Source organism: Corapipo altera, unplaced genomic scaffold (genome assembly GCF_003945725.1).
Source record: "Corapipo altera isolate COAL_440 unplaced genomic scaffold, ASM394572v1 75, whole genome shotgun sequence".
In the NCBI taxonomy this organism is placed as follows: Eukaryota; Metazoa; Chordata; class Aves; order Passeriformes; family Pipridae; genus Corapipo; species Corapipo altera.
In genome coordinates this window covers 4,767,157-4,793,783 of record NW_020884887.1, presented here as the reverse complement: position 1 = coordinate 4,793,783, position 26,627 = coordinate 4,767,157, and the positions used below count along the sequence as shown (strand labels likewise).

General features: G+C 49.8%; 1 protein-coding gene across 3 annotated transcripts in view; it reads left to right on the top strand.

The window, feature by feature from the left end:
* Positions 1-26,627, top strand: part of ARHGAP26 (Rho GTPase activating protein 26) — a 115,789-nt gene that overhangs the window by 62,155 nt on the left and 27,007 nt on the right. For all 3 annotated transcript variants that reach the window (XM_027643344.1, XM_027643345.1, XM_027643346.1), the window contains exons 15-20: positions 2,352-2,439; positions 3,542-3,600; positions 4,416-4,521; positions 17,995-18,154; positions 21,880-22,018; positions 26,158-26,311. In XM_027643344.1, the coding sequence (XP_027499145.1) occupies positions 2,352-2,439; positions 3,542-3,600; positions 4,416-4,521; positions 17,995-18,154; positions 21,880-22,018; positions 26,158-26,311 (706 nt within the window). The remainder of the gene's footprint in view (positions 1-2,351; positions 2,440-3,541; positions 3,601-4,415; positions 4,522-17,994; positions 18,155-21,879; positions 22,019-26,157; positions 26,312-26,627) is intronic.

Here is a 26,627-nt window from a genome sequence, read left to right as displayed (position 1 = left end):
CCCCTTGTCAAACCCCATCTGTTCTTGCTGCCCTCAGGGCTCCAGTATCCTGCTGGCAGCAGCACCGCTCTGCTTGGACACTCCCGTTCAGATCCAACTCTTTTGAACGGAGGAACCAAATTGTGCTTACAACATCAGGTTTCCCTTATATTTAGAAATGAATGTGGGCAGCGTTACTGCTTCACATACAGTTTAAATGGCAAAAAGATCAAGTTTCCCTGAGCTGGTGTCAGTGACACTGCCGGGAAGGGCTTTGGCATGAGGTGTCCCTGCAGGAGGTCGGTGCAGGAGCTGTGGAGCACCAGCTCCCCATGGGCAGCAGCTGGATCAGGGACAGCCCCAGCCTGTGGGTTTCAGGTTGGGGCAGCAGAGCTTGTCACGGTCTGAACCAGTGTGAAGCATTGGGGGGGTGCTTCCAGGGGCAGGTCATCTCCCCAGCCTTTACCAGCACCAGGTGCCATCAAAATGAGGACAAAACTCAACACCTAACCAAACTTCTATCAGTGGGAGCTCTTGTGAAAGGATTTATTGTGGTAGTGTGTCAGAGGACAGTGGGGGCACCAGCAGGTCTGAATTCAGCACTGGCATGAGTTACAGCATCTGGTCTGCTCTTGCTCCTATTCCATGTGGGCCATAAGGGCTGGGAGTGGGCTCCTTCAGGCCCCTCACTGCTGGGATGAAATGTCCCTGTGGCTGTTTTGGAAGTCTCTTGGTGAGAATTACAACTGGATGATGAGGTAGTGCCCCAGGTGGTTCCCCTCGCCCTGGAGAAATTTGTGAGAGACATCAGTGATTGGCAGCAAAAAGCAGCTCCAGGGTTAATGCTGACTTTGGGCTATGGGTGCTTTTCCAGCCCCTATCCCACACTGACCCCAGTTCCTGTGGAAGTGTGTCCTTGTGGGAGGCAGAGCTGCGGCTCTGGCTGCAGCATCGCTGCCTGGGGAGACAGATGCTGCAGCTGGAACCCACGGCGCTCACTTTTTGCAGACTCATAAATTTGAAGGTCAAGGGGAACTGATTAGCTGCTCTGAGCCTTTTCATGGGACCGACTGTGGAATTTCACCTCATGTGCCATGATCCTGCCTAGAAACTGCTGGATGAGGTTTTGCAAAGACACACAGTCCGGACTTGTTTGTTCTACTTCGGTTAAAAAGTTTTTTTTAAAAAAAGGTGGAACTTTTGGGGCGTTTTGTTTTCTTGTTGTTTTTTTTTACTTTGCCAAGCTTATTTTGACTCTATTAAAGTTTCCTCCTTATAAAGGCAGTGCAGTAGGAAGTTTCCTCAGCATTGACATGGGAGTATGGAGTTCATTTGTGTGATCATTGTGTGAGACACCCGTGATCTTTGTGTGAATATACATTTCTCACGTGTTTACTTTTCCAGGTGCACCTCTCAATATTGTTTTTGAATTAAAATAAACCCATTGCTCCAAGGGAAAGCCAAACTCTATTCAGGGCATTCTTTTAAGTAGGTTGAAAATTACCCAATGCTTACCTGGGGCTTTAAAATTCAAAAGTGCATTATTTGTGTCTGTGAAAAGGCAGAAATACCCCCTGAGCTGAGCCTGTAGGAGCAGATGGTGCGAGCAGCTGTGGCTGTGTCAGCCTTGGCCTTGGGCATGGTGGGAGCCCCCGCGCCTGCGCCGCTCCCCAGGGACGCTTGGCACGGATGGGATCCCGGGATCCCCGCAGAGGCTTCCCTGGGATTTCAGTGGGAGCAGGATCCTGACTGTGCTTCCAGCGCTGAGTTAGCAAAGCGCGTTCGTGGAGGAGCATCCATGTGGGAGAGATCAGCACATGGGGCACATCCATGCCCTGCCTCTCCCTGGCCGTGCTCCTCACCCTGGCATGGAGCCGTTGCCATGTTGGGACTCAGTGCTGTGCCTGAGGTATCCATGACCAGTATCCTGCTGGCCTGATGGTGGCTGTGCAGGAGATGGCTGTGATTGCCTCGGTGGGGAGGCAGATGCAGGATGATGTTTGGCATTAGTGGGAAGAGGGTCCCTGTGCCCTTGGTCTGTGTCCTGCCTGTGCCTGGCCATCACCGCTGTCACTGAGCACCACAGGCTGCTGTGCCCTCTGTCCTGTCACCCTCAGAGCCAAACTGCCCATGTCCTCGCTTGGGATGGATGATTCCCTTTCCTTTCTCTTGTCCTGTTCCAGTGAATGTGGCCCATCCCAGGTGATGAACCCCACTCCCCTGCTGACATGTCTGTGGGGGTTGGCTGTGGTCCCTGGGCTGGGAATAGCAAATAAAGTGGGACATGAGAGCCTCTCCACACAGCTGAGCTGGCACAAAATGGAATCGTTTTCACTTTGCTTCACTTTTGTCTTTTTTGTCTTTTTCCTTAGATCCCAAAACAGCCACAGAGACAGATACAGAGATCTGTGCAGAGTGGGAGATCAAGACCATTACAAGTGCACTGAAAACATACCTGAGGTAAGGAGAAAACCCTCACCTGGCTTCAGGAGGGGTTCAGTGGTAGTCTGGGATATTACTGCCCCTTATTGCAGACCTTTAGCAACAGCACTGTGATAGAAACAGCAGAAACTGCTCTTAGGTAATTTATTCTGGCTTTTCCCTGACCTTCCAGCATGTGTGAGTATATCTGGGGAACACACTCATTTCTGACAGATGCACGTATCATACCAACATGATTTTAAAAGCTCATTCTTGCATCTCCTGCTTTGATTTAAGCTTTTCTCTGAGCTTTTCCCAATGGACTTCCACCTTCTGAGCTCGTGGCAGGAGGTGGGGGCGGTGCTGTGTAAAGGGCAGCGGCTGTAGAGCTTTTCCAGACGCGGTGCTGAGCTTTAGTGTAGTTATGATTTCTCTGTGTAAGTCAATGCCTTTATCGTCCTGGGTATCTTCCCACCGGGCTCGGGTGTTGGCAGCCGGCAGCATCTCATTATCCACAACATGCTCCTACCTGTTGTGACCACAGCTTCTTGCTCTCTATGGCTGTTGTGTGCGTTGGGTTGTGTTTGACAGAGTGAGGGAGCACAAGAGAGAAGCTAAATCCAATTAGGCTGGTGAGGGTAATTAGCATGGTGGATCTCAGCCTAGAAAATCACAGAACACTACAGAATTTTGCATGATTGGCAACATTTGCTCCAGAGTTTGAAGTACTGGCAAAGCAAAGAGGAACGTAGGCAGCACCAGTATGACCCTCTGAAGGGATGCAGCAGTGGGAGGGGGCAAGGGGAATTGAATGGGAACAGGGATTGTGAAAGTTTTACAACTAGTCTTGTTTATCTTTTTAATTTATTTTTAAACTTACTTGAAAGTCAGGGGCTTGGTAATGCACTGAAACTCCATGTTACTGAAGGAATGCTAAAATTAAAGATTAATTTAGTGATGAATAAATCAAAGGTACTTGCATAGATCTTATTCTTTCTGATGAGGGGAATTAATTAGAGTTGCTGTTGCTTAATTCTACACTTTTCAAAATGGAGCTGAATTTGTGGTAGAGGCAAAGCTTTCTGTGTGTGGACTGTGTTCCCCAGATGTGTTTTGTGCCTGTTTCCTTTTTATCTTCTAGAATGCTCCCAGGGCCCCTCATGATGTACCAGTTTCAAAGGAGCTTCATCAAAGCAGCGAGTGAGTTTGTTGATGTTTATGGCCCCGCTCCCAAAGTGGAGCCTCATTTGCAAGTTACTGAGATTCCCTCTGCCCTGCTGCCTCCCCACCGACCTCCCGGGCTCCCGGCCCAGAAAGTAGAATAAGAATGGAGAGCCACGGGGCAGGTTGTTGTTTGGGAGGTGACCAGATGAAGAGGAAGCACAGATGGTGCTGGGAGTGCAGAGCTGGCGGTGGCTCCCGCTTGTTGTGACCATCAGCTGCCAAGGTGGGGGAGGCTGTTGTTCAAACAATGCCCACGGGTGTTTGATGGCACCAGTGGTGGTTCAGATGTCTGTGCTGTGTTCCTGTCACTTTCCTGGGAGAAGGGGCTTTGCTGGGAGCAGGTAGCTCTCTTTTGGCAACTGTACAAGGAGCCAGGGCCAGGAGGGCTCACATAGTCCATGGGCACAGTGGTGGTGGCCTCTCTCAGCAGCTCCCACTTAATACCCGTGGATCCAACCGGATGCTCCTGCCTGACCTTTGCTGGGCACACTGAACATACAGAAAGGGTAACGTGCTGATATTCCCATTGCTGAAATCACTCTGGTTACAGCCAGCCCTGCTCACCACTGGCTGTTCACAGGCATCAGCTCTCAGCTCAGTTTCAGCTCATTAAGTGTCTTCCTTTGGAATCAACTGCTTGGAGATGGTAGGAAGGAGCAGTGCCATGGATAGTATCCACAGCATGCCTGGGTGTGAGCAGGTCCTTGGGATATCTTTTGGAGTTAGTGTTATGAGTCTTCCCATAACAAGCCCCTGATGCAGAGATAAATCATCTTCTATTTCCCATACAGAACTGGAGAATCAGGAGTCCAGAGTGTCAGAGATCCACAACCTCGTTCATCGGCTCCCGGAGAAAAACAGGCAGATGCTGCAGTTGCTCATGAACCACTTGGCAAAGTATGTTTATGACTGATGTGTTTTTCTCTCCTTTTTCCACTTCCTCTGAAAGTTAATAGCGGTGGAAAAGTTTCCTTGTGTGTGTGTGGTGTTGAGTCATATCTGGTTGGCGAGAAACTGGAAACCTGTGTGTGAGTGAACCAAGGGCTGAGCGATAGAGTGGAGTGGGAGGGAGGAATGAGAAGAGGAGGGATGAGGGAGGCAAGGATGCGGGAAGGGGGCTTCCTGACCCAGCCTTGTGTTGGCACCAGGAACCTATAAGCTACTGGGAATCTCGTGTTGCTTTTAGTGGCCTGGAGTGGGGTTTGGCTGCCCAGGAGGTAGAGCGGATGTGAAGCTCCTCACGGAGTTTCCAATCAAACCTGGCATTAAAGGACTAAAAGTGATTTCTTTGCCCAACAGACAACTACTCTGGGGTGTATTTTCTGCCTTTATGCACCCCGATGAATCAGTATTTCTGGGTCACCTTGAAACTTTTTGAGGGCAAAGGAATGGAATAATTTTTTTTCTTTCAGTGATAGTGCTGACCTGTAATTTCCCATCTTCTTCCTGCTCCTGCAGGTTCCCATAGAAACCTTTGATTAGTGTTTTAAAAGTGAAAGCATCATCAGATGTTTGTGACAGCCTCAAGGCTGCGGGGTCAGACCTGCTCTTGCAGTTTGCACTGGTGCTGCAGGAGCAGCAGGGATGAGGCAGGACTGGGAAACCTGGGGAATGAGTTAATCGGGATGACTGCTTAGGAGAAGGTCTGGGATAACCCAAGGTATCTGTTTAAGGGAAAAAAATAACAAATGGTGCTTGAAATAGGCTTAAAACCAACTCCAGATGCTTTCTTGTGACGTGGGTTTGTGTCTCCATGGACTCCTTGGCAAGGCTGTTAAAAACCAAACAGCTCGTTTAGGTGTTGGTTTCAAACCTTCTGTATTTACAGCCTGAAGCCAGAGCCAGACTCTTTTGGGTGCTCCCCTTGGCCAGTTGAGATTGCCCAGAAAAGTTTTGGCTGCCCCATTCCTGAAAGGGGGTGGAATGAGATGAGATTTAAGGTCCCTTCCAACCCAAACCATTCCAGGATTTTATGTGTGTGAGGAATCCAAAATTGTTTAAGTGTTTTCCATTTAAAGGAAACCCTGGTGATGGAGTGAGACATGGAGGGGGAGGCAGGTGTACAGTGGGGTTTGTGCTGTTTTGGTGGGGAAGGAACTGAAACAAAACAAACAGCGAGTGTGGTGGTGTTGCTATTTTAGGAAGAGAAACAGCTCATAGTGTTATTTAATAGGAAAAAAATTATCTCAGAGAAAGGCAGGAAGCTGAGGAGCAAGAGCCTGCTCTGCTGAGCTCTCCCAGCCCTGGTGCTACTCCTGGGGGATCCTGGGCTGCGGAGGGAGAGGCTCAGCCAACCCCAGGCATGGACTCACAGCATCCCTTTAGTGTCAATCCTGCAGGCCCTGCTCCAGGAGCAGCGCCCTGATCTGGGAGCAGGACTCTGCTCAAGGAGTACCTGGGGGGCAGCTGGGGACAGGGCTTGTTGCCACAGCTCTTCTAAATGAGCTGTTTGAGGCTGCAGTGCCATAAAGCCATATTAAAGGATAAGTGGAGATAAGTCTGCACATCTGCAGCAGATGTTTGGAGGGAGGGGCCGTGTTGCAGAAGGGATGGGGCCTGGCTGTCCCACGGGGATGCTCTGAGGGGTGGGACCAGCCAGGGTCTGGGTGCTGCTGAGAGCAGGGCACCCACAGCTAACGTGGGCAAAGCCAAGGTCCGCTGCCAGGCCCTGCCAAGCTGGGCCACGCTGCTTGGAGGGGATTGTCTCATCTGTTTCTGTTTGGGTTTTTTATTTTAAGTAACATATGAATAATCAGGATTTGCGTGTTTATCAGATGAGCTAAAAAATATTTCTCACAGTCTTGCTGCGGAGATTTCTGACACTAAAAACAGAACTTGGGCTGTGTCAGTTGAATAGAAAAAGAGCCTGTTCTCACTGGTTTATGGCTTCTGGGTTTTTGGGGTGTACGTGCACTGGTGCACTGCTGCTCTGATGAGGGACGTGGGGCTCCTCATGTGATGGGGCTGCAGTTATTAACAGCAATAAAACCGTGCTCAGAAAGCTGATACATTCAAAAATGGCAATTATTAACATCAGTATCAGACAGGACAAGTGCCTCTGAGGTAAATCAGCAGTGCCCTTCCTCCTGCATAGCAGAGAAATGCAGTGGGTTCCCTGTGGCAGCTGGGTGCCCCCCAAAATCGGAGTGCAGTGAGAGGGACTAGCAGAGGAAGGAGAGGACAGATCTCAGGAACAGGCACAGATAGGATGGAGAGAAAAGGGCATATCAATAGAAAGTGAACATGATTTCTGCCTCTTACTGCATTTCCAAGACTGTTTACACTATCTCATGATTGTGTGTCCAGGCAGTTGTCCATTAAGACACACAGAGCAGGAGTGATTCCTGTTCATGCTCCTTCATCAGGAATGTAATGCTGCAATTCCCTCCCCTGCTCTGCAGACCCTAGTTCCAGTGAAACTTGCTATTACAGTTTTATTCCTTGACCCATGAGTAGGTAAACCCTTTAATTTTCTTTGCTGGGACATGTTCACACTCTCAGGATCCCCATAATAAACCCAGCTGTGTTTTACTGTTCCTGAGAGCAAGAAGATCTCTTTGTTCTAATATTTTTCTGAGGAGATCTCAGTAGGGAAACCTAAGCACCCACAGCCCAGACCATCCCCTGAGCCTGTGCCTGTATCCTGATGACAGTCAGTGAGACTGGATAACACTGGCACAGGTTTCCCAGAGCAGCTGTGGCTGTCCCGTCCCTAAAGTGTTCAAGGCCAGGTTGGACAGGGCTTGGAGCAACTTGGTCTAGAGGAAGGTGTCCCTGCCCATGGCAGGGAGTGGAATGACATGAGCTTGAGGTCCCTTCCAACCCAAACCATTCTGGGATGCTATGATTAAACCAATTTTTTTTCTGTCGAGTAAGTCAAAGCTAAGCAAGGCTCCCACAGTGGTGCTGGGCTGGCACAGGCACTGCCAGAGTTGAGCTGGTTGCAGAAAATTGCTGGTTTTGTTTGTGGAGCTGCAATATCATCCCTGTCTCTTTCTTCTTTTTTGTGCTGTGGAGGTGCAGAGCAGGAGGATTTCACTCTGATTATATTTCAAACATTTCAAGAATTATTTTTTGTGCGTGGCCATAATTTGACACCTGAGCTTTGCTTTGTTCTCGTGGCAGTGAGTCCAGCTCTCCAATGAAGGTGGTGCTGGGCTCATGCATCCTCCACAGGGCCCCCAGACCCTCCCGTGGGTCGGCATCCCCCCAGCATTGCTGCCGCTGCCCCAGGTGTCCCCTGACCCACACACCCACTCCTCTCCTGGCCAAGGTCAGGACCATGGAGCAGGCTGCAGCCAAGCTGTGTGTACGTGTATTTAGCAGAATTAATTATCTCTAATCTCTCCCAGCTGCAACCTGGCCAACACCGACTGGTTCCCTTTGGTTTTGCTCCGGTGGTGTTTTCTAGTTTGGGTTTTTTAACCAAGAATACAGTGATTGTTATCTCTGGCACAAATTGTTTGCTGCTGATCAGCACGATGGTTTCCGATGTTTTCCGTGGGCTCTGCAGGGCAGCTGCTGTCGGGGATCCAGCAAAACCCACGTTGGCGCGACAGGGCAGGGGCCGGGCACGGTGTGCGGCGCGTTCCGGAGGGCTCGCTGCTGTACGAGGGATTGTTGGCAAAGGAGAAGAAGAAAAAAATTGCTCCAGGTCTTCTGCCTAAAAATACAACCTGTGCTTGTTTTCCTCGGCGTGGAGCAGTCCCGGCCTTGGCAGCCCTGTGCCGCGCTCCCAGCCATGCTGCCCTGCAGAACTCCCTGGGAACTGGTCCCCAGTGCTCGCCATGGTGGGCTCTGTGCCCACGACTTCAGGAACCCACCGAGGCACCTGCATGGGACCAGTGGTGGCAGATCCCCCAGAAATGTGCTTTTCCTTGGTTTGTTTTCCTGGTTTCCCCCGAAGGTGCAGCCGGCGAGGAGGCTGACGCCTCTTGGCACAGCAGGTCTGATTTCATCCCCATGGCAGCTGTTTATGCTGCTGTCTGGTAACTATTCATTTGCTTGATTTATGTATTGCTTCCAGTAAGTCATTCTTGTCTCGGACATTCTGGAAATTTCCACTAGCCACTGAGGCCTCTGAGATACTCCTCTCTCATATGCACCTCACCTGATCTGGCTGCCAAAAGCAAACAGGGAGCATTCTCTGAGCTAGTGTGCCCTGGGCCAGGCAGTGGTCCTCATTACTGGCTTCAGGAATGCCATTTTTTTGCCCAGTGCCTGTTTTTGCTCCTTTTGGATCACAGCACTGCTGACCCCTGGTCAAAGCCCTGGGAGTTCGGGTGACCCAGAGGATCTGGGTACTCCCATAGGTAGCAAAAGGCAGGTCACATGGAGGGTGATTCCCTGTAGGCACGTGCTGCCTTGCTGGAGATGGGAGAGTCCTGTCTGGAACTCGACTGTCCTGGTTCAGGCTCGTGTCAGGCTCCTGCCACGCTTTCTTTGCCCGTTTTTCCTTTTTCCATAGTTGGAAATAGGTGGGCTTTAAGGTACCTTCCAACGCAGCCCATTCTGTTGGTTCCATGATTGTATGATTTGTGCTTTGGAGCCGGAGGTGTCAGAGCCTCGTGGGGCACAGCAACACCTTTGGTTTCCCCTTTGCTCTCCTCTACCTCATGTGTTTTGGTGGAGGAGCTGGTGATGCTTCCACAGAGCCCAAACAGCACAGTGTGCCCTGCAGCACTCTGTGCCTGCCTTCCCCTTGCCTGCTCTGCCTTCCTTTTACTTCTCTGGTTTTGTTTTTGAGATTCTGCAGAATTAAAAAGAAAAACCACCACAAAAAACCCTGTAGGTGTTCGCTGGGTTTTTGGGCTTGACTTCCTGTAATGTCTAAATTAGCTATCTGCATCTGCTTCTGCAAATGAACTTTTAACCCCCTCAACCTGGATTGTCCATGGAGCAGTTGTGTGTGTGCTGGTAGCTTTTCCTTCCAAGCTTCTCCAAAAGGTCCTTATATTTTCTGCAGGCTCCCCAGTTTTTGGCTGGAGAGGAATGAGCTCTGGAGCCTACAGCACCTCTCGTTAGGTTCTTCCCGCACAAGACTCATGTCTGTAGGTATGATAATGGGGGTCTTGGACTAAAGCTGATGTCACCAACCTGGCATGATGGTTTAGAAGCTTGTAATGCAGCACATACCGGGTTAGCTGTGGAGTTTCTGTGGTTGAACATCTCTGCTGAGCTCCCACTTGATGCCCGGGATCTCCAGGAGCAGCACCAGGCATTCTGCATTCCTCAAGTGTGAATGCTTGTGGGCTTGTGTTTGAACTTGGTGTGGTGGGACAGAGGTTGTTGATAGCACATAATTATATCTGGATTCTTTTTAATTGTTTATCACAGTGAAACTGAAACTGTGTATGGAAACAGATTGAAGTGAGAGTGAGCAAAAGATTTCCAATAACTGGCTGGTCTTTCCCTGGTGGTGTCTGTGCCGTTGCCTCAGACAGAGTGGGATGGAGACGTCTTAATGAGCACATCCCTTGATTGCTCTATATGAGTAGACCTAGTACTGAACCAAACTCAGTAATTTTTAGTCCAATCTTTTCTCAGCACAAGGAAGGAGACCAGAAATCACCAGCGCCAAGATGTCTTTGAGCTGCAGTTTTCCCCATGATCTCCAGCTCACAGAATCACAGAAAAGTTTGGGTTGGGAGGGACCTTTAAAGCCATCTTGTTCCAACCTATATGTGTGTGGCAGGGTACACAGGACTGGGGGAATGAGGGGTGTTTTCAATCATTGGCAAAGGTGGGACAAGCATTTTTCCTGCTGTTTTTCACTGTGACTTGTTCTGCAAAGCTGGTTATTCCTGTATTCTCTTTCTTCTAAAATTGTTGTTCTATAAAATTCAGTATTTTGGAGGAGTGGGCACTAACCTTTCCTTTGTGAAGCAAATGTGCTCTAAAACACCTCTAAGGGGAAAAAAAAAAGTCAAACCCCCTCTCTGTTCTCCTTCCCCATGGCCACTGCACTCATGTGAACGTACAGGTGTGCACCACGCACCTCCTGCATGTGGCCCCACGACCTGGCTCCAACTGGGAATGATTCCCTGCAGGGATGGTGGGAGCTGCACTTGCTCACCCCAGTGCCAGTTCCTGACAGGAGGCTCCCAGGGAGCCCGTTTACTTTGGCTGTTTTCCACGCAGCAGGTTGTAGACTTCGGCACAGTGCTTACCGTGGCGGCAGATGTTTCAAAGGATTGTTTGTAACTTATACCTCTCCTTGGGGCTTTCATTGCCCTGCTGGCTGTGTGGGTTTCTTATTGCAATGTGACAGCACCAGCAAGCTCTGTTTTTGAAGGAAAACCTGCCTGTTCAGCAGGGGCTTTGCTGGGGTGCTGGGGCTGGGGATGGCAATGGCACAGGGGATGGTGTTTGCAGCCGTGGCAGCCCCCATTCCACCCTGTCCCTGGGGGTGTTTGAAGGTGAGGCCCCTTTGGCTGCTGTATTTGTGCAGGTGGAAACCACAGTGACATTTAACATCAAGTCGTGGCCGTGCCTGTGGCTTTCACCAGGGTGCTGATGGAAACCTACAGTGCTGCCGATGCTGTGATGAGGTGCAGGGAATGTGCCAGCCCGGCACCACTCAGCCCTGGGCTGAGGGTCAGTGAGCAGATCCGAGATCCCTCTGAGATCCCCCATCAAGCTCAGCTTGCCCAAAGCCAAAGAGGACGGAGAGGATAGCTTTGGAAACCACATTGGCTTGGTCTGGGAAGCCTGAACTGGAGCAGCGTTACAGGTCCCTGCGTGTTTTCCTTGCAAGTTGCAGCACGTTTGGAATTCGCACTGATCAGACTCGCTGATACTGAACCTCACATTTGGCCTTGGCATCTTCTCAGTGCAACATGAGCCCTTTTTTTTTTTCCCTGGGAGTGAACCCAAGCATCCAGCTGTGGCCAGATTCACCCAGGAGAAAAAGAGTCTTGTTGAAGCACGTCAAAGCACTCAGAATCAGTGCAGGCACAGTTTTGATCCTTGCCTGAGCAGGAAACTTGAGAGCAGCGTGGCTGCTCGCTTGAGACCCCTTTAGTCCTCAGTGTTGTCTCTGAAGGTTTTTGCTTTCAGCAAGTTTCCCCTTGTCATTCCCTGGTGATCTGTCCTCCTTCTGGATCCGCTGGCCTCCATCTACATTCCTCAGGCTTGGCTCTCCTCTCCGGAATGGTGGGGCTGGGGAGGGTGCGGAGCTGTGAGCTTGTGGCCTGCGGAGCCTGGGCTGCAGGCAGCAGGGTTTGTCCGTATTCCAGATGTTCCCAATTCCCACAGATGTGGCTGACTGAGCCCAACGACCTCCTGCCACTCCAGACTCCTCTGGCCCTTGCAGAGCTCCCTGCATCCAAGAGCAGCCCAAAGAGTGCAGTCATGTCCAGAGCCTTAAGAGCAGGATAAAGAAGCGGTTGTGCAATTTGGAAGTGTGGCAGTTCTGTGCTTGTGTGCTCCAGCTTGGGAATCATGGAATCATGAATGTTGGAAAACCTCTCTAAGGTCATTGAGTCCAGCCATTACCCCAGCACTGCCAAGGCCACCACTAACCCATGTCTCAGGTGCCTTTGGAACATGAGAGGAAGCAGAGCTGGCCAGGCTCCTTTGAGGTGCTACACTCCTTGGTTCTCCATGGCTGTCTCCCAGCAGCCATTGCAGACCAGTGTCCCTGTCACCTCCTATGATGCACATAGCCTTTTTAGGAATGGTTTGGGAATGTGTGATTGACCAGTTTAGCTGCCTGGGACACCACCGGGCGCTGCTACAGGTGGAATTGCACGGCTGGTTTCACCAGCTCTGCGCTGGGCGCCGTGGTCACAACACGCCTGCAATAAACACCTGCTGCATTCCTGGTCATTGGACACGTTCCCAAGGCTGGGAGACCCACCGTGGGTTTGAGCAAGAGTGATTCATCCCCAGGGAGCTGCAGGGCCACCATCTCCTGGGACACAACTCTGCCAGCCCCTTGGAGAGGGGTGAAATCGAGTAGGGACCAGCCTGGTTCCTCACTCGCTCTCCACCTACACACTCATACGCTGCAGCACAATTAAACTCAATAATGTGCAGGGATGAGTTAAATGCACCCAGGAACATTTCCCAGAACTCATTAGATTGTATCTGATAAATACCAGCAATTGTGTGCGCTCACAGCCGCCTGTGTCCGTCCGTCCATTCCTAGGTGAGATCCAGATTAAATGGCTGGAAGTGGGGGCAACTGGGAGCAGGGAGTTGTGGGGTTCCACCTGGACAAAGCTTGGCTGTGCTGAGCCTCCTCGAGCACAGGCTGTGCTGCCCCAGGGGGGATTTCTGGATCGTATCCAGAGATAGACAGCAGAGCTGGGGAAGGGTCTGGAGCACCAGGAGCAGCTGAGGGGCCTGGGGGAGGCTCAGCCTGCAGAAAAGGAGGGTCAGGGAGGACCTTCTCATGCTCTACAACTCCCTGACAGGAGAATGGAACCAGGTGGAGGTCTGGTCTTTTCTCAGATAACAAGCGACAGGACAAGAGGAAATGACCTCAAGTTGTGCCAGAGGAGTTTTGGGTTGGATATTAGGGAAATTTCCCTCATGGAAAGGATTGTCCAGCCCTGGCACAGGCTGCCCAGAGCAGTGGTGGAGTCACCATCCCTGGAGGGATTTAAAAGCCATTTAGATGTGGCACTTGGGGACGTGGATTAGTGGCGGCCTTGGCAGTGCTGAGGGAATGGTTGGGTTCAATGATCTTGGAGAGCTTTTCCCACCTAAATGATTCCATGATACTATGATTCTTTGGATGAACTGGGTGGGAACTTAGCTGCTGCCCTGGTGGGCTCTCACTAGCATGGGGTAAGTGCAGTTCTGCCACGCACCAACACCCCACCCAGGATGGTGGATCCACAGGTCCCCCTCAGATCCCAGTGTGCTGCTTGTACTCCCTCTACTTTTTACCTCTCATGCACATCCAGAGTCAAAGGTGAGTGTTTAATTTCTGTCAGACTGCCTAGAGCAGCCTAAATAATTTTGGGAATTGCTGGCCTCTGCGTGACTGGCTTTTCACATTAAACAGCTCTATTGGTGATGGCAGACAGGAGATGGATTTTTACCTGTAGCAATAGGAATTAGCTGCATTATTTTCCATCCTCCAAGGACTTGCTAGGCCAGCCACAACAAGCACTTTGTTTTCAAAGGTTTGTCCCAGGCATGGAAATAGAAACACTCCAGACTTTACCTTTGTTCCCTTCAAATGGTTGTTTACTCAGAGATTTTGTTCTGAATCAGAGAAGATATTTGAACTAATAATGACACTTTTGGCTGATACGCAGATACATATATTTTATATATAAAATACATACACAAATATATATATATATATATAACTGTATACACATATATAAAATACATACACAAAGTATGTATTCTGGACACAGGAAACAGGAGTTCTGTGGGGAGCAGAGCCGGATGCCCCCGTGGCATCCACTGGAGCAGCCCCATGGAGCTCTGTGGCTCTTGGTGCCCAGTGTGCTGGGCAGGGGCTTGGACCGTGTCCACCAGTGTCAAGTGATCCCACTGGTGCCAGGTCAGAGCCCAGAAGTCTCATGCTGGTCCATTTTCTGTTGTCCTGGGCCCTGTGCATGATATTCAGCTGCAGTGCTGGCTCTTACTGGGAGGACTGGAAGCACCTGTGTAGTTTGCTGGAGAAGCAAATGAATTCTTTAACTGGGTCTTAGTGAAAATGAGTTTGAGTTGTTGAGCAGGCTGAAAAGACCAAATTCATTAATCTTGGTAAGAGGAGTGAGGGCCCACGCCGTGCTGCCTGCCCATGGCCGACCGCGAGCCAGCGCAGGCAGGGAATATTTACTGTTCCTGTGCTTTCCCTGTGCTGAACCTTGGCTACCAATTACCCTGTATTAAATTGTGTTTGGTCATGGCAGTGATTATACGGTATCCAGGCAACCTGGGCATAATCTAATTTAACACACGACATGGATTTACTCCGCTCCTGTTCTCCTTTGTTTTGCTGAAAGTGAGTGTAAAGTGAGCGGCGTCCACGGACACCCTGGGGAATGACCTGCTGGGATGGAGCTCCCACAGGAGCGCTGGGCTCCCGGCCCGAGGTGTCCTGGGCTCGGTCTCAGTGCCATTGGCTGGGTGCTGGCAGCATCCAGCACAGCTCCTGTGTCAGCACCAAGTGGGTCAGGCCTTCATGGAGCTGTGCCTTGGTGAGGCACTGCTGAGCGCAGATATTCCCATGGCCAAGGACTGTCCCATGCTGCCAGGCTGATCTCCCACTGATCCTCGAGGGAGGCATGTGGGAAACATCATGTGTTGAGAGGAGGAGGCACAGCCCAGAGTCCAAAAGCCAGTGGTAGTTTGGCCCATTGGGAGCCCCAAGCAGGAGTGAAGAGGTTCTGCACATTCCTCCATTAGTTGTTGCTTCTTCCCTGTGCTGGATGTGACTCCTCCAAAGTGGGTATGGAGAGGGAGTGGAAAAAGGACCCATCAAAGTTAATGTTAGTGCAGTTCTTTCAAAGTGCACTGAGGACCGGAAAGAAACAGCAGGTTAAAAGGAAAATAGAGTGAATGCTTGGAAACCTTCTAAAGGGCAGCTCAGGAATGGCACTGCCAGTCCCTGCTGAACAGCCCCAGCATTAAGCTCACTTTGGACTGAGAACACCCCATCTTTAGAAACTGTGGCATTATTTCCTAGTACAAAAGATGATGAAGAGGTATAATTTAGAGTAAATTATCCTGTGGGTAATGGTTGTGGAATTTGAAGGATGTGAAAGGTGAATCATGTTTTGGAGCACAGCTGTGGTGACCCAGTGTGGGGAAGGCTATTGCTGGAAAAGTACCTGGGATGCAGATCAGGAGTTCATGTGCCACTAAGGTTTATTCCAGAAAGGAGCCAGATTGTACAGCTGCTGAATGGCTCCCACACTTCCAGAGGCAAAATAAAACACAGTGGAGTTTGGTGATGGAGGCAAGGGGCCACCTGTGTGGACATTGCTAGGGCAGGTCCGTGGCTGGTGCTGCAGGACCATGTCCTGCCTGGGAAGCCATTAATAGCTCAGTCTGAAATAATTACCAGGGCCACGCACAGCTGCCTCACCGTAATGAGCTGGTGACAGTGCAATTTATTAGAGTGATGTAGGACATGGTAACGGTAATGAGAAATGGAGGGACCTAATTTTGTATGACTTAGATCAATTAGGTTGTTTTTTTTATAAATGAACATTGTTTTACTAACCGCAGAAGATCACTAAAATTATTATTTTATTAGTACTTTTCAAAGCCATTTGAATTGCAGCTGTGTTTTTCCAAATTGAGTTAGGAGCACGTGAATGTGTGTTTGAAATGTAGATGTTGCAATGCGAAAATGTCTTTGGGGTTTGTAAGTGTCTTGGTGAGGAGATGGGTGGGATTGAGGGGAAGATTTGAGTCCTCGTAGAAGTATTATATAGCATATAATGTTTCTTACTGGACTTCTACCTTTCTCACTGCTGGATGGGGTTGTGACTCCCTAAGGAAAGTTTTCTCCCCCTCTCACGGCCCTGTGGGTCACAGTGGGTGGTGCCAGCGCTCCAGTGCACAGCTTGGTGTGCTCTTGGCTGTGGTGAGGATGGGGATGGGGAGAGGCTCTGTGCCCATCTGGGGATGGGAATGTCCAGCCTGGATGGGGTGACAGCAGCCCTGTGGGCAGCACGTCATCTCAGCACTGGCAAAGTTGTCATCTCTGTGCTGGAGCCCGTCTCCAGGGCAGCCCATCTTCCACAGTGTTTACTGACACTGGAGATTTCCCGCACGTTCGTGATAAAATATTCAGAGCTTCCTGACAGTGGGGGGAGTTACTGGTAAGAGGGAGGTTCCACCAGTTCCTGAGGGGCTTTGGCCAGGACCTCCCACCTTTAAGCGCAGACTCAGCGGAGGTGAAAGCTCTGCCTGTTCTCCAGGATGTAACATGCACCGAAGTGAGGCTTCTTGCCTGGTCAGTAAGTAGGGCTGATGCTTCTGTTGGGAGAAGCTAGACCAGCAGCCCTGAGCCCTACTCTGTGCTGAGGTCCCCATCTGCTGCCTGAGGAGCTGTATATAGAGATGAGGAATGAGTTTTTTTCTGGTTCAAGTGAGATTTGGATGGAAAAGGACAAAAAGCATCTTTTCTTTTAAGCCAGCCTGTGCTTACACTGTGCTGAAATACACTGAGTATGCCCACAAATATCAAGATCAATAGTAAAAGCTCATGGCAATGAATTTTTGGGGCAGTCCAGCCTCACTCTGTGCTCCTCCGCTGCATTTATCCATGGAAACAGGAGAGAAAGAGTGAGGGGAAAAGACACTAAAACTCCCTTAGGCTAAAACTGTGTGAGCACACAGCCTGAAGCCGCCGTGTTTCCTGGTTGAAGAGGTCAGGAGAAAACCACAAGAAAGACTCGGGGAGACGGGGCTGCAGGGCTGCGCCGCCCGCACGTGTGTCCCCGTGTGACTCAGCAGAGTCCATGGTACCCAGCGAGTTCTGCCCATGCCACAACCAGGCTTGTGCCACTGAGCAGCTGAGCACCTGGTCCCTGGCATCCATGGTCTGACATGGATGGGGGCTGCTGGGCTGCCTCCTGCATGCAGTGTGTCCTCAATGCACGGTATCCTCGGGGTGAGACAGAGCACAGGACATGCCCCATTAGGGCTGGTGGGGATTTGCATCACTAAGACCAGGGACCAACTGGAGCTGCTCCAAGGTAACCCCTCAAACACACCTTGGCACGTCCTCAGCACGAGCTGCTTCACTTTTCTGAACTGGTCTGTGCCCTCGTGAACAAAAAAGAGATGGAGGTGGCAGGGAGGAAGCTTGAATATTGGTGGGTCCCTGGGTGAACGGGTGCTCATCTCAGGTGGGTTCCTCAGCAGGATGGAGAAGGGCAGACGTGGGACATGGGGATCTGAGGGTAAAGACCCATTGTCACCTCTCAGCCAGTCTGGATGACCTGGATGGGGCTGACCTCTGGTGCAGCCCAGCGCTGGAATGGCTGAGAAGGAATTGGCCTTTGGAACATATGAGGTCACTCATTGAGTTGGAGAGCAGCGTTGTGTCAGAGGTCCAACAATTTGTTTTCAGAAGGGTTTTAAGCATTAATGATTCAAGATGTTTTCCTGGGAGTGGTTTGCAGCATGAGGCTCGGTGGCTGGCGCGGGGTTGGGGTTTTGTGGGATTAGTCAATTCATGGAGGCTGAAAGGTCTCCAGGAGCACAACAGTTAAATTTGTACTTTTCCACATGGCTGAGCCTTCAAGGAGCTCACCAGGAGCATAAAAAATGTAAACAGCGTTGTAAGCCTTGTGCCAGCCACGAGTCAGGGAGAGCAGAGAGGGGGTTCCCTGCGGATTAGTTCCATCACCTACTTCATTTTCTTTCTCTTTTTTTTTTCCCCAGAGTTGCAGATAATCACAAGCAGAACCTGATGACTGTTGCTAATCTGGGTGTGGTGTTTGGGCCGACGCTGCTTCGACCTCAAGAGGAAACAGTCGCTGCCATTATGGACATCAAATTCCAGAACATCGTGATTGAAATTTTAATAGAAAACCATGAGAAGGTAATGGCTTCCCTGGCTTCTTTCAGTGTCAATTATTTATGGGAAGGAATTAGTCTCTCTTTCCCAGTGGGAACCCCCTCTCCCAGGGCCCCCTTCATTCCCTGTAACCAGCAGCACTGGCAGCTTTGCTGCAGGTGGGGGGGCTGTGCCAGGGAAGGGACAGCTGGCACCTCCCTGACACTGTCACCAATGAGGGACACAGCTCAGGAGAGGGCACAGAGGTGCCAAAATTGCCTGTTCCTGGGCTGCAGTTGGGTAACCAAGCTGTTCCTGGCATCCCAGTATGAGTCAGCATGTCTGTGTCTCCATGACAGAAATCCCCTTTCTCCCCGCTTTCCACTGATTAGTAGGAATTTGTCCTTGGTTTCAAGAGAGATGAGCACTAAAGGAAGCCAGTGCAAGATGTACACCTTGGCTGGCTCCTGCTTTGCTGACTAAGTCTGGGTTTATCAAGTCCTGGCTTTATCCACGGCATTGATCTCCTGAATCTTGATGCATTTGTGTTTGTTGGCCATGAGGATGTTTTTTGTCAGTGGAGCAGTGGTGGCTCGGTGGGGCCATCGTGCTGGCTGTCCTTCCCAGTTGGCTGCATGGGGTGACTGCATGTGCTAAAATATACCATTTTCTTCTGAATTCGTCCAGTTCCATGATTATGCTCTTTTGTTAGTCTGGTTTTGGTTGGAAAGAAGTAACTAATTTGTGCATTTGGGCTGCAAAGGTAGAAGTAGAGACCAGCTTGCCCCGACCAGGGTGGTGGTGCAGGGTGGCATCACAGCTCTCACATGGGGCTTTGCTCACAGGCATCTTGGGGGACATCTTGGGACAGGTTTGTTGTGTGTTCACATGCGAGGCTGAACCTCTGTGTGGTGTGGGCAGCAGTCCTGGGGCACAGCTGCATGGGGCTGCAGTGGGGCCTCAAACATGCAGCCAGTGGGGTCAGGGAGACAAGATCTCTGATTCTTGGAGATATTGCTTCCGTGGGCACAGAAAGGCTGTGGTATTGGTTTGGGATGAAGGAGTTCAGGCATGTTCTCCTCAGGAAGATCCCTATGCATCAAGGTGTTACAGCCCTTACATTTATCTTTAAATTACAACTGCCATTGGGAACTGCTGCCCTTTGGGCCATCTCCCATGGGTCTGACACCAGATCCTCTGGAAATGTGGAATAACCTTGGGATGGGAGTAGGATCAGGGCTTGGAGATGAAGGGACGATGGCTCTGTTTGCCTGCCAGGTGTTACAATGGAGCAAACAAGAGCCTAAGGAAGCTGAGCAGGAGCCACATGCCCTGCTCTGCTGCCCAGCACTTCCTAACGAACCCCAATGCCACTTTCCTTAACAGGATTTATCCATGAGCGATTCTCGGCCTTTCCTCCGTGTGCTTGTGACTGCAACACATTTATGTATTATAAAAGATATCCTAATTCTCTGTAATGCCTCCTGAGCTGCCCACACCTCTCCCTGCCTCCACAAGAGCAGCTGGAGAGCCTGTGTTGAGGGTGCAGTGCAGGCCATCAGATATTTGGGCTGACTGGAGGCTTTAACAGAAATGCAAAGTTATGGTAAGATGTCAGTGCTGAAGGTTTTAGCAAAATAGTTTCATAATGATGTTCCAGCTGCATTTGAAATGAGGCTGCTTTTAGTCACTGAGTTCCTCACTGAAGAGCATATGTATCTTCTCTTATTATAAAAGACTAAAAAAAACCCCAAAAACCTGAAACAGAAACCTGGAAGTTTATTTTCAAGTGTGCTGTGGGAATTGTTGTGTAAAATGCAATTCATAAATCAATGCTTTTATCTTGCTTGGTTTATATATTTCATTATATTTCCCAAGGTGAATTTATTACTGAAAAGCAATTTGAAAGCAAGAGCACATTAAAGGAGGCAGTGGCCGTGCTGGGTGTGGGGAGTGGAGCCCAGGGCAGACAGGGTGCCCTGGGACCAATTTCAGCCCCTGTGCTGAGGATCCTGCCTCCCAGGAGCTGTATTTAGCCTGCTGAGCACAGGGCTCATGGTGGGGTCCCAGAGCCAGGGAAGGCACCTGAAGCATGTGCAGCTGTGTGAGCCACGAATAGCCCGGCTAACTGGGACTGTGGGATGTACTGGGCAGGGCTGGTGAGGTGCTAGGGTGGGCTGGTGAGCTGCTGGGGGCTGGGGAGGGCTGGTGGGATGCAGAGAACATGGTGCATCATCCACACAAGAGGCTGGGGAGACACCAGTCCCCAGTCTCCAATGGGGAGACTGGGAACCAGCCATTGTGGAGTGGGAATGGCCGTGGGCAGGTGTGTGGGGTGACAACATTTGGTGCTTCTTGCAGAGAGCGTGGCTGGGGCAGCCTCTCTCTCCGCTAATCCCTGAGCCCATTGGGAATGTGTGAATGAGCACTGCAGAACTCCCCAGGAAGGGCTCCATGATCTCTCTGTCTGTCCCACCGTGCAGTCAGATCCAAGCGCTCACCGGGCCATTGCTGGGTCCTGCTGCACACGCAGGAGTTGGACACAGGGATTCAGCTCCAGTTCCTGTGCCTCACCCCAGCTGCCGGCTCCAGGGCTGATCCCGAGCCCAGACAGGGAGTCCTTATGGACAGAGAGGCTGGGAGCAATGTCCTCAGGAAGGCCAGGGAGGGATGTCCTTGGCCATGTGGTGCTCGATCCACTGGGAGAGGGTCATCAGCTCCTCTCGAGGGCCGAGCGCTGCCCTTCTCACTGCCCCTGTGCACTTTTGGGAGGGACAGGACATTGACATTTTTGGTTGAGGCGTCCTGGCACTTTATCAGGGATTTGTAGGAATCATTGTGGAGGGCTGGTGTGTGTGTGTGAAGATGATGTTGTTGTTTCATGAAACAAACCCGTTAACTGCTGGCAGTGGCTCCACTCGCTGGTGGCATGTGATGGCCACTGGAGAGGGCTGATGGTGACTGTGATAATGGCTGTTGGTGACCGTGGCCATAGCTGTTGGTGGCCACTGTGATGGCTGCCAGTGACTGTGGCAACAGCCATGTGCTCCAGAGGAGCCACCCCGTGCTGCAGCGGGCAGTGCCAAAATGCAGTTTTCCTGTTGGGAACCCCTGTCCGTGCTGGTTGACAGTCTGGTAGGGGCAGGTAAAGCAGGAAAGACACTGAGGGATGGGGTTTAATGAGCTCTGGCAATGAAGCGAGACCTTGAGAGAGCTGGTATGGAGGCTGCTGTTGTCTGAGCCTGGGGATCCAGAAAAGGGACAATAAATAACCAAATATCAACAACCAACAAAACTGCTTCTCTTTGGGTTCATGCAGTTTTAAAATTCCATCCCCTTGAGAAAAATGTGATTACTCAGTTTTCTGACAGCTGTGGCTGGAAGTTGCAAAGACTTTCCCAAGCTGGCCTGCAGGCGTGGGAGTGTGGGCGCCAAGGCTGCGCTGCAGGGGGCACGGGGGGAGTGATGGCTGGTCTGTCCAGGACACTCACCATCATCTGCACCCCCAAAAATTCAGCAGAGTGCCAGAGTGTCAGGGTTCTTCCCATCCTACAATGTGCATCTTGGGTGAAAAATAGAGAAGAGGAGTGCAGACAGAGCAGGAATGTAGAATTTAGGAAATTCTACCTAAAATGTTGCCCTGTTGAACACATGTCTTCCTCAGAGGCTGCGCTGCAGAGTGGTTGTAGAGTGGTGCAGCCCAGGCAGGTGGGCAGCTGTCCTGTTCGAAGGATGATGCCAGAGAACAACTTGTTTATTATTTTTAACAGATATTTAACACGGTGCCAGAGGCTCTGGCGTCGAACTCACAGCTGCTGTTATCCCGCAAGAAGAGCATGGACTCGAAGCCTCCCTCCTGCAGCGAGCGGCCACTGACGCTCTTCCACACGCCCCAGCCCAACGAGAAGCGTAAGTGCCCAGCCACCCTCTCAGCCCTCCATATTTGCCTTAATCATGCCTAACAGATTGTCATTCCCATGCCATTCCCGTGCAGTTCTACTGCTGTCAGTGGAAGAGATGATTCCATAACAGGGTCAGGCTTCAGTTTCCTCTGCTGTTGCATCGGTGGGGAGTGTGAAGCTCTCCTGGCATCTGAGCCCTTAACCAGGGCTCGACACAAGGCTGCTGTAGCACGGGATAAAGTGTTGCTGTCCCTTCCCCACCTGACTGGCCCCTGCATGTTCCCCTTCTCATGTTCCTCGCCCCCATCATCGCCGTCATCAGCTGCCGGGACGCGGGTGCCACACCTGTGCCGAGGGTGGCCACCTGCCGACATCCCCACAGGGCAACCCTTTTGGGATGCCCTCAGGCACTTTGCCTTTTACAGAGAGGAAAACTTGGCCAGGAGGTTTGGCATTTTCCTGAGGATTATGTACCACGGCAGTTTAAAAATGTTGGAGCTCATCTTTCCATTTCTGTCACTAATTGATGCTCCAGATATCTGGGTGAAAGAGCCAAGGCCCCATCCCTGCTCATGGGGTGGCAGAAATGTGTCTGCTCAGGCTGTGGCTTCACATTACAGCATAAACCCAATTCCCAGCTCTCTGGTTCATCCAGGCCATGTGTTCCTGGAACCAACTGGGAGCTCTCCCAGTTTGATCAAAAAGCCAGAGTGTCCTGGTGAGCAGAACAAGCGCACATGGAGCAAGGAGCAGGGGAGGGCTGGAGATAACCCAGCTTCCCAGGGTGGACAGAGTGGTCACTGTGGACTTTGCTGACTCTCAAAACATGTGGGTTTGTCTGATTGAGTTACTGTTAATTACCAGGCACTGTCATTTTGGAGGGTGTCGAAACAATCCGTGTGAGTTTGAGGAAGCAGTGGTGGCATCAGAGCGTGCTCTGGGAATGGTGTAGCACAGCTGTCGGAGGAGCCTCAAATATCAAAAGTTCCTTTTGAAAAATTCAGTCCTAGTGATTTATTTTCTGCTAACTAAGCAGTTGCTTGTCACACTCCAGGGTCAATGGGCTGCTGGAGCCCTTGTGTGCCATCCTCCCCATGCCTGGAAGAGGAACTGAGCTCATGTATTTATTTCTGCATTTATTTATTCCCAAATGAAGCAATGTTTTCACAGTTTTCCTCCTGTGTCTTTGGGAAGCCACTACCATTTTATTCAGTGTTTGCCATCCCTGCTGCACATGTCACTTGAAGAATAATGTGAGGTTTCTTTTTTCTTCATTTCTTCTTCCTTTCTTACTCCTTTCTTCTTCTTCCTTTCTTCTTTGTTTCCTTTCTAACTGGTCCAGAGATGGGCCAAGGCTCAAAGTCAGTCTGAAGCACAAGGGCTTGGGCAGCAGCTCAAACACAACTGAGCACCACAGAAATTGAAAGCTGAAAACTGAAGCTAGAAACGTTCAAAAGGGGAACAAGGTGCACATTTTTTAAGTCTGAGAATGATTTTACCATAAGAAGTGAAGTGGGACAGTGGATTTTCCATTACTTGAAATTTGTTTATCGAAGTCCAATATCTTTGTAAAATTTTCACTAGAATTCATCATACAAAGCTGTGTGTAAGTTGAAAATTATCATGTTCAACAGCCAGGGTAATGCAAGAGAGTGGATTAGATCATTGTGATTAATCTATGATTATAGTGATTATTTTGTTGTTAAACATTCCCATTTTTGCCCACAACTGACCCAGGGGGGTCTCAGAGAGAAGTTGCAGGTTTGGTTTATTAACAGAAGCTCTTGCTCTTCTTCTTCTTTGCAAAGTGGCTCTTCTCCCTTCTGCACTCTGGAAGTGCTCTTTAGCTAAAACGCAGTTCTGCTCTTGTAGCTCTAAGACCAAATTAAATCTCTCAGCAAAGAATCCTTCACATAAGCATTTAAAAACATGAAGCAAAACACAGTTTCAGCCTTTTAAAAAGGAGGAAATAAAATAAAGCAGGAGTTTCAGATTCTGCCATTCATCTCCCTTCCCCTTTAGTTGAAACACTTCCAGTTCCGTGGCTGACGGGGACTCTAATTTGATATTGGCTGGTGGCTGGTGTGGAGATTAGGCAGACAATCCACACTGATCTGTCAGGCTTATGGAGCTTATTCCTGGACTTCAGTCTTGGGTAGAAAATGTTTGGAAATAATAAGCTGTAGTGTTAGTCCACACTCTGGGGACTCAGATCGACCCTGGGTCCAGCCAGGCTCAGCGTGAGCAATCCCTGGGCTTGGTCATCTGTGTTTAGGTGGTCTGTAACAGGCTGCCCAAAACCTGCTCTGGCAGATACAAAAATAGAGGGATTTGGGGTTTTTAGGTCCTTAGGCATCTTAATTTCTCTCTCATTTCATCTGCTGGCTCTCATGTCTGCATGTCGATACTTGTGGAGCTCAGCGCTCTGCTTTTCTTTACTTTTCCATCTTTGTCTTCTGCATGGATAATCTTTCTCATTGCAAAGTGCTGGTGCCCTCCGAACCCAGAGGTTTCAACTTTCACAGAGTTGAGGACAGAGAGGTGTCTGTGCTGCTTGTCCCCGTGGTGACTCATTGCAGATCAAGATTAAGGAGACCCAATTTCAGGAACATGTTGATGCGTATCAACATAATTAACACGTCCTTGGCCTTGGCTCATCTCTGGCAGATAAACTCAACCTCAGATAAACCAAGGTTTAGCCCTGTCCTGCTGCCATGTAGGTGCTGATTTTGTCCAGGTATCTGGGAAATGCAGCAGCTCCAGCAAAGGAGCAGGACAAGGAATATCGGACCCTGCTCGGGACATCCACAAACCTGCGGCTGATGTGGTTTTTCCCTTTAGAGCAGTGGCAGAGCTGCCTCAACAGTCTGAGACAACGCTCCTACTAGGCTGTTTTACAGGCAGTTCCTTTCTGCTGTGTGCTCAGGATTAGCTTTTCACATATCCCAGGAGTTCCTCTTGCACTCTTATCCCTCTTTAAATGTGCGCAAGATACGGATGAATATTGCATGTTCTCCTTGCACAAGCAGAGATAGCAATTAAGGGAGATTGAGAATGAGGATTTCCATATTTCTTTGTGCTTTTTGGTTGTAGTTGGACCATATTACTGTGCACTGGAAAAATAATTTTGGAAAGATGTATCCTTGAAGTAGGACTCTATGTGTTTTCCAGCAGGTGCCTGTCTTTCAGGAAAGCATCATCCCAGAAGCAGCAGTTCTCTGCCTGGGGCTGCTGTCGTGCCATCAGTGTTGCTAATTGCTTCTCACAATTACAATTACTGCTCATATGGAAAAAGCTTCTCCTGGAAATGAGTTAATGGGATTTTAGGGGATCTGGGGCAGAGATGAGGAGGGGCCCATGCTGTGGTGTCAGCTTGAGATGCACAATATTGTCAGTGCTCACTGCTGAAGTTACACAAATAATGAGAAAACCTCTTAATGTGATCAAGAGAAACGGGAAGCTCTGGACTGTCAGCAGAGCAATGATCCCCCAGCAGTGGGGGATGCCCAACACATCCCATTCCTTTTCAGATCCAAAGTTGGGTCTTTGTCCCACCATGGCTCTGCATTTTGAAAGAGCTGAGCTGAAATGGAGCAGAGACCCCATTCCCTTTACCCTTTAGACCTGGACAGGAACGAGCAACAGTAATGATGTCAAGTATGAGACTGAAGCATTTTTTGCTGAGATAAACTTAGGTCCTTAGGCAGCTTAGGGTGATCTGTCCTGTTCTTGATCTAAAGTCTTGTCCTGCTCTGTTGTCCAAACACTCCATCCCTTGGGAGCTGATTTCAGTAACACAAATCCATTCCTGTGCATAGTTCACATTTTAATTTCTTTCAGGTTGGGGCATTTTGGATGTCTTTGGGAATACGAAATATTAATGCATTGAGAAAAGTGTGTATTTTCCTACTAAAAATGGTGCTTATTTAAATGTACCTGCATCTTAAAACCAAAAGAAGCGAAGAGTACCTGGTATTTTTTGTGGTTTAATGTATAATATCTCTGTAACTAACTGAGCTCTGGGGAGATGCTCCCAGTTTGCAATGGGGCAGGGTTTGCTGGGAACACTCGATGCCTTCGCAGTCGTTTGCTCTTCACTTTGCCTTCAGTGACAGCTGATGGTTCTTGGATTTTGGTGTTTTTTAGAGGAGAACAGGAACAGTATCATCAACTCCAGCCTGGAATCCGTCATCTCTTCAAATGTAAACAGCTTCCTCAACTCCAACAGCGCTCCCCAGCCCAGCCTGAACTCAAGTGATCTTGAACTAGAAGTAATTAAACCCAACAGGCCAAATTCCCTGTAAGTACAGTGGTAATTAGTGTTTTATAGACTCTCCATCCTTAATCTTTAATCAGGGTTGTTACTTACTCAATCCCAGCAGTTTGCTGAAGAATACAATTTAACATTTTAATTTTTAATGGGCACCAAGCATGTGCCCTGCATTTTTAACTTGGTCTAAACGGTGGAATTAGTTACTGTGGGTTACATCTGCCAGTGAGTTCCAGCTCTGAGGGTTTTGCCCATGTGGAATATTTTTGAGCAGAACTTCCAGGGCTGCCCAGCCCATCTGGTGATAACTCCAACACACACAAAGGACTTTTCTTCTGAGTTCAAT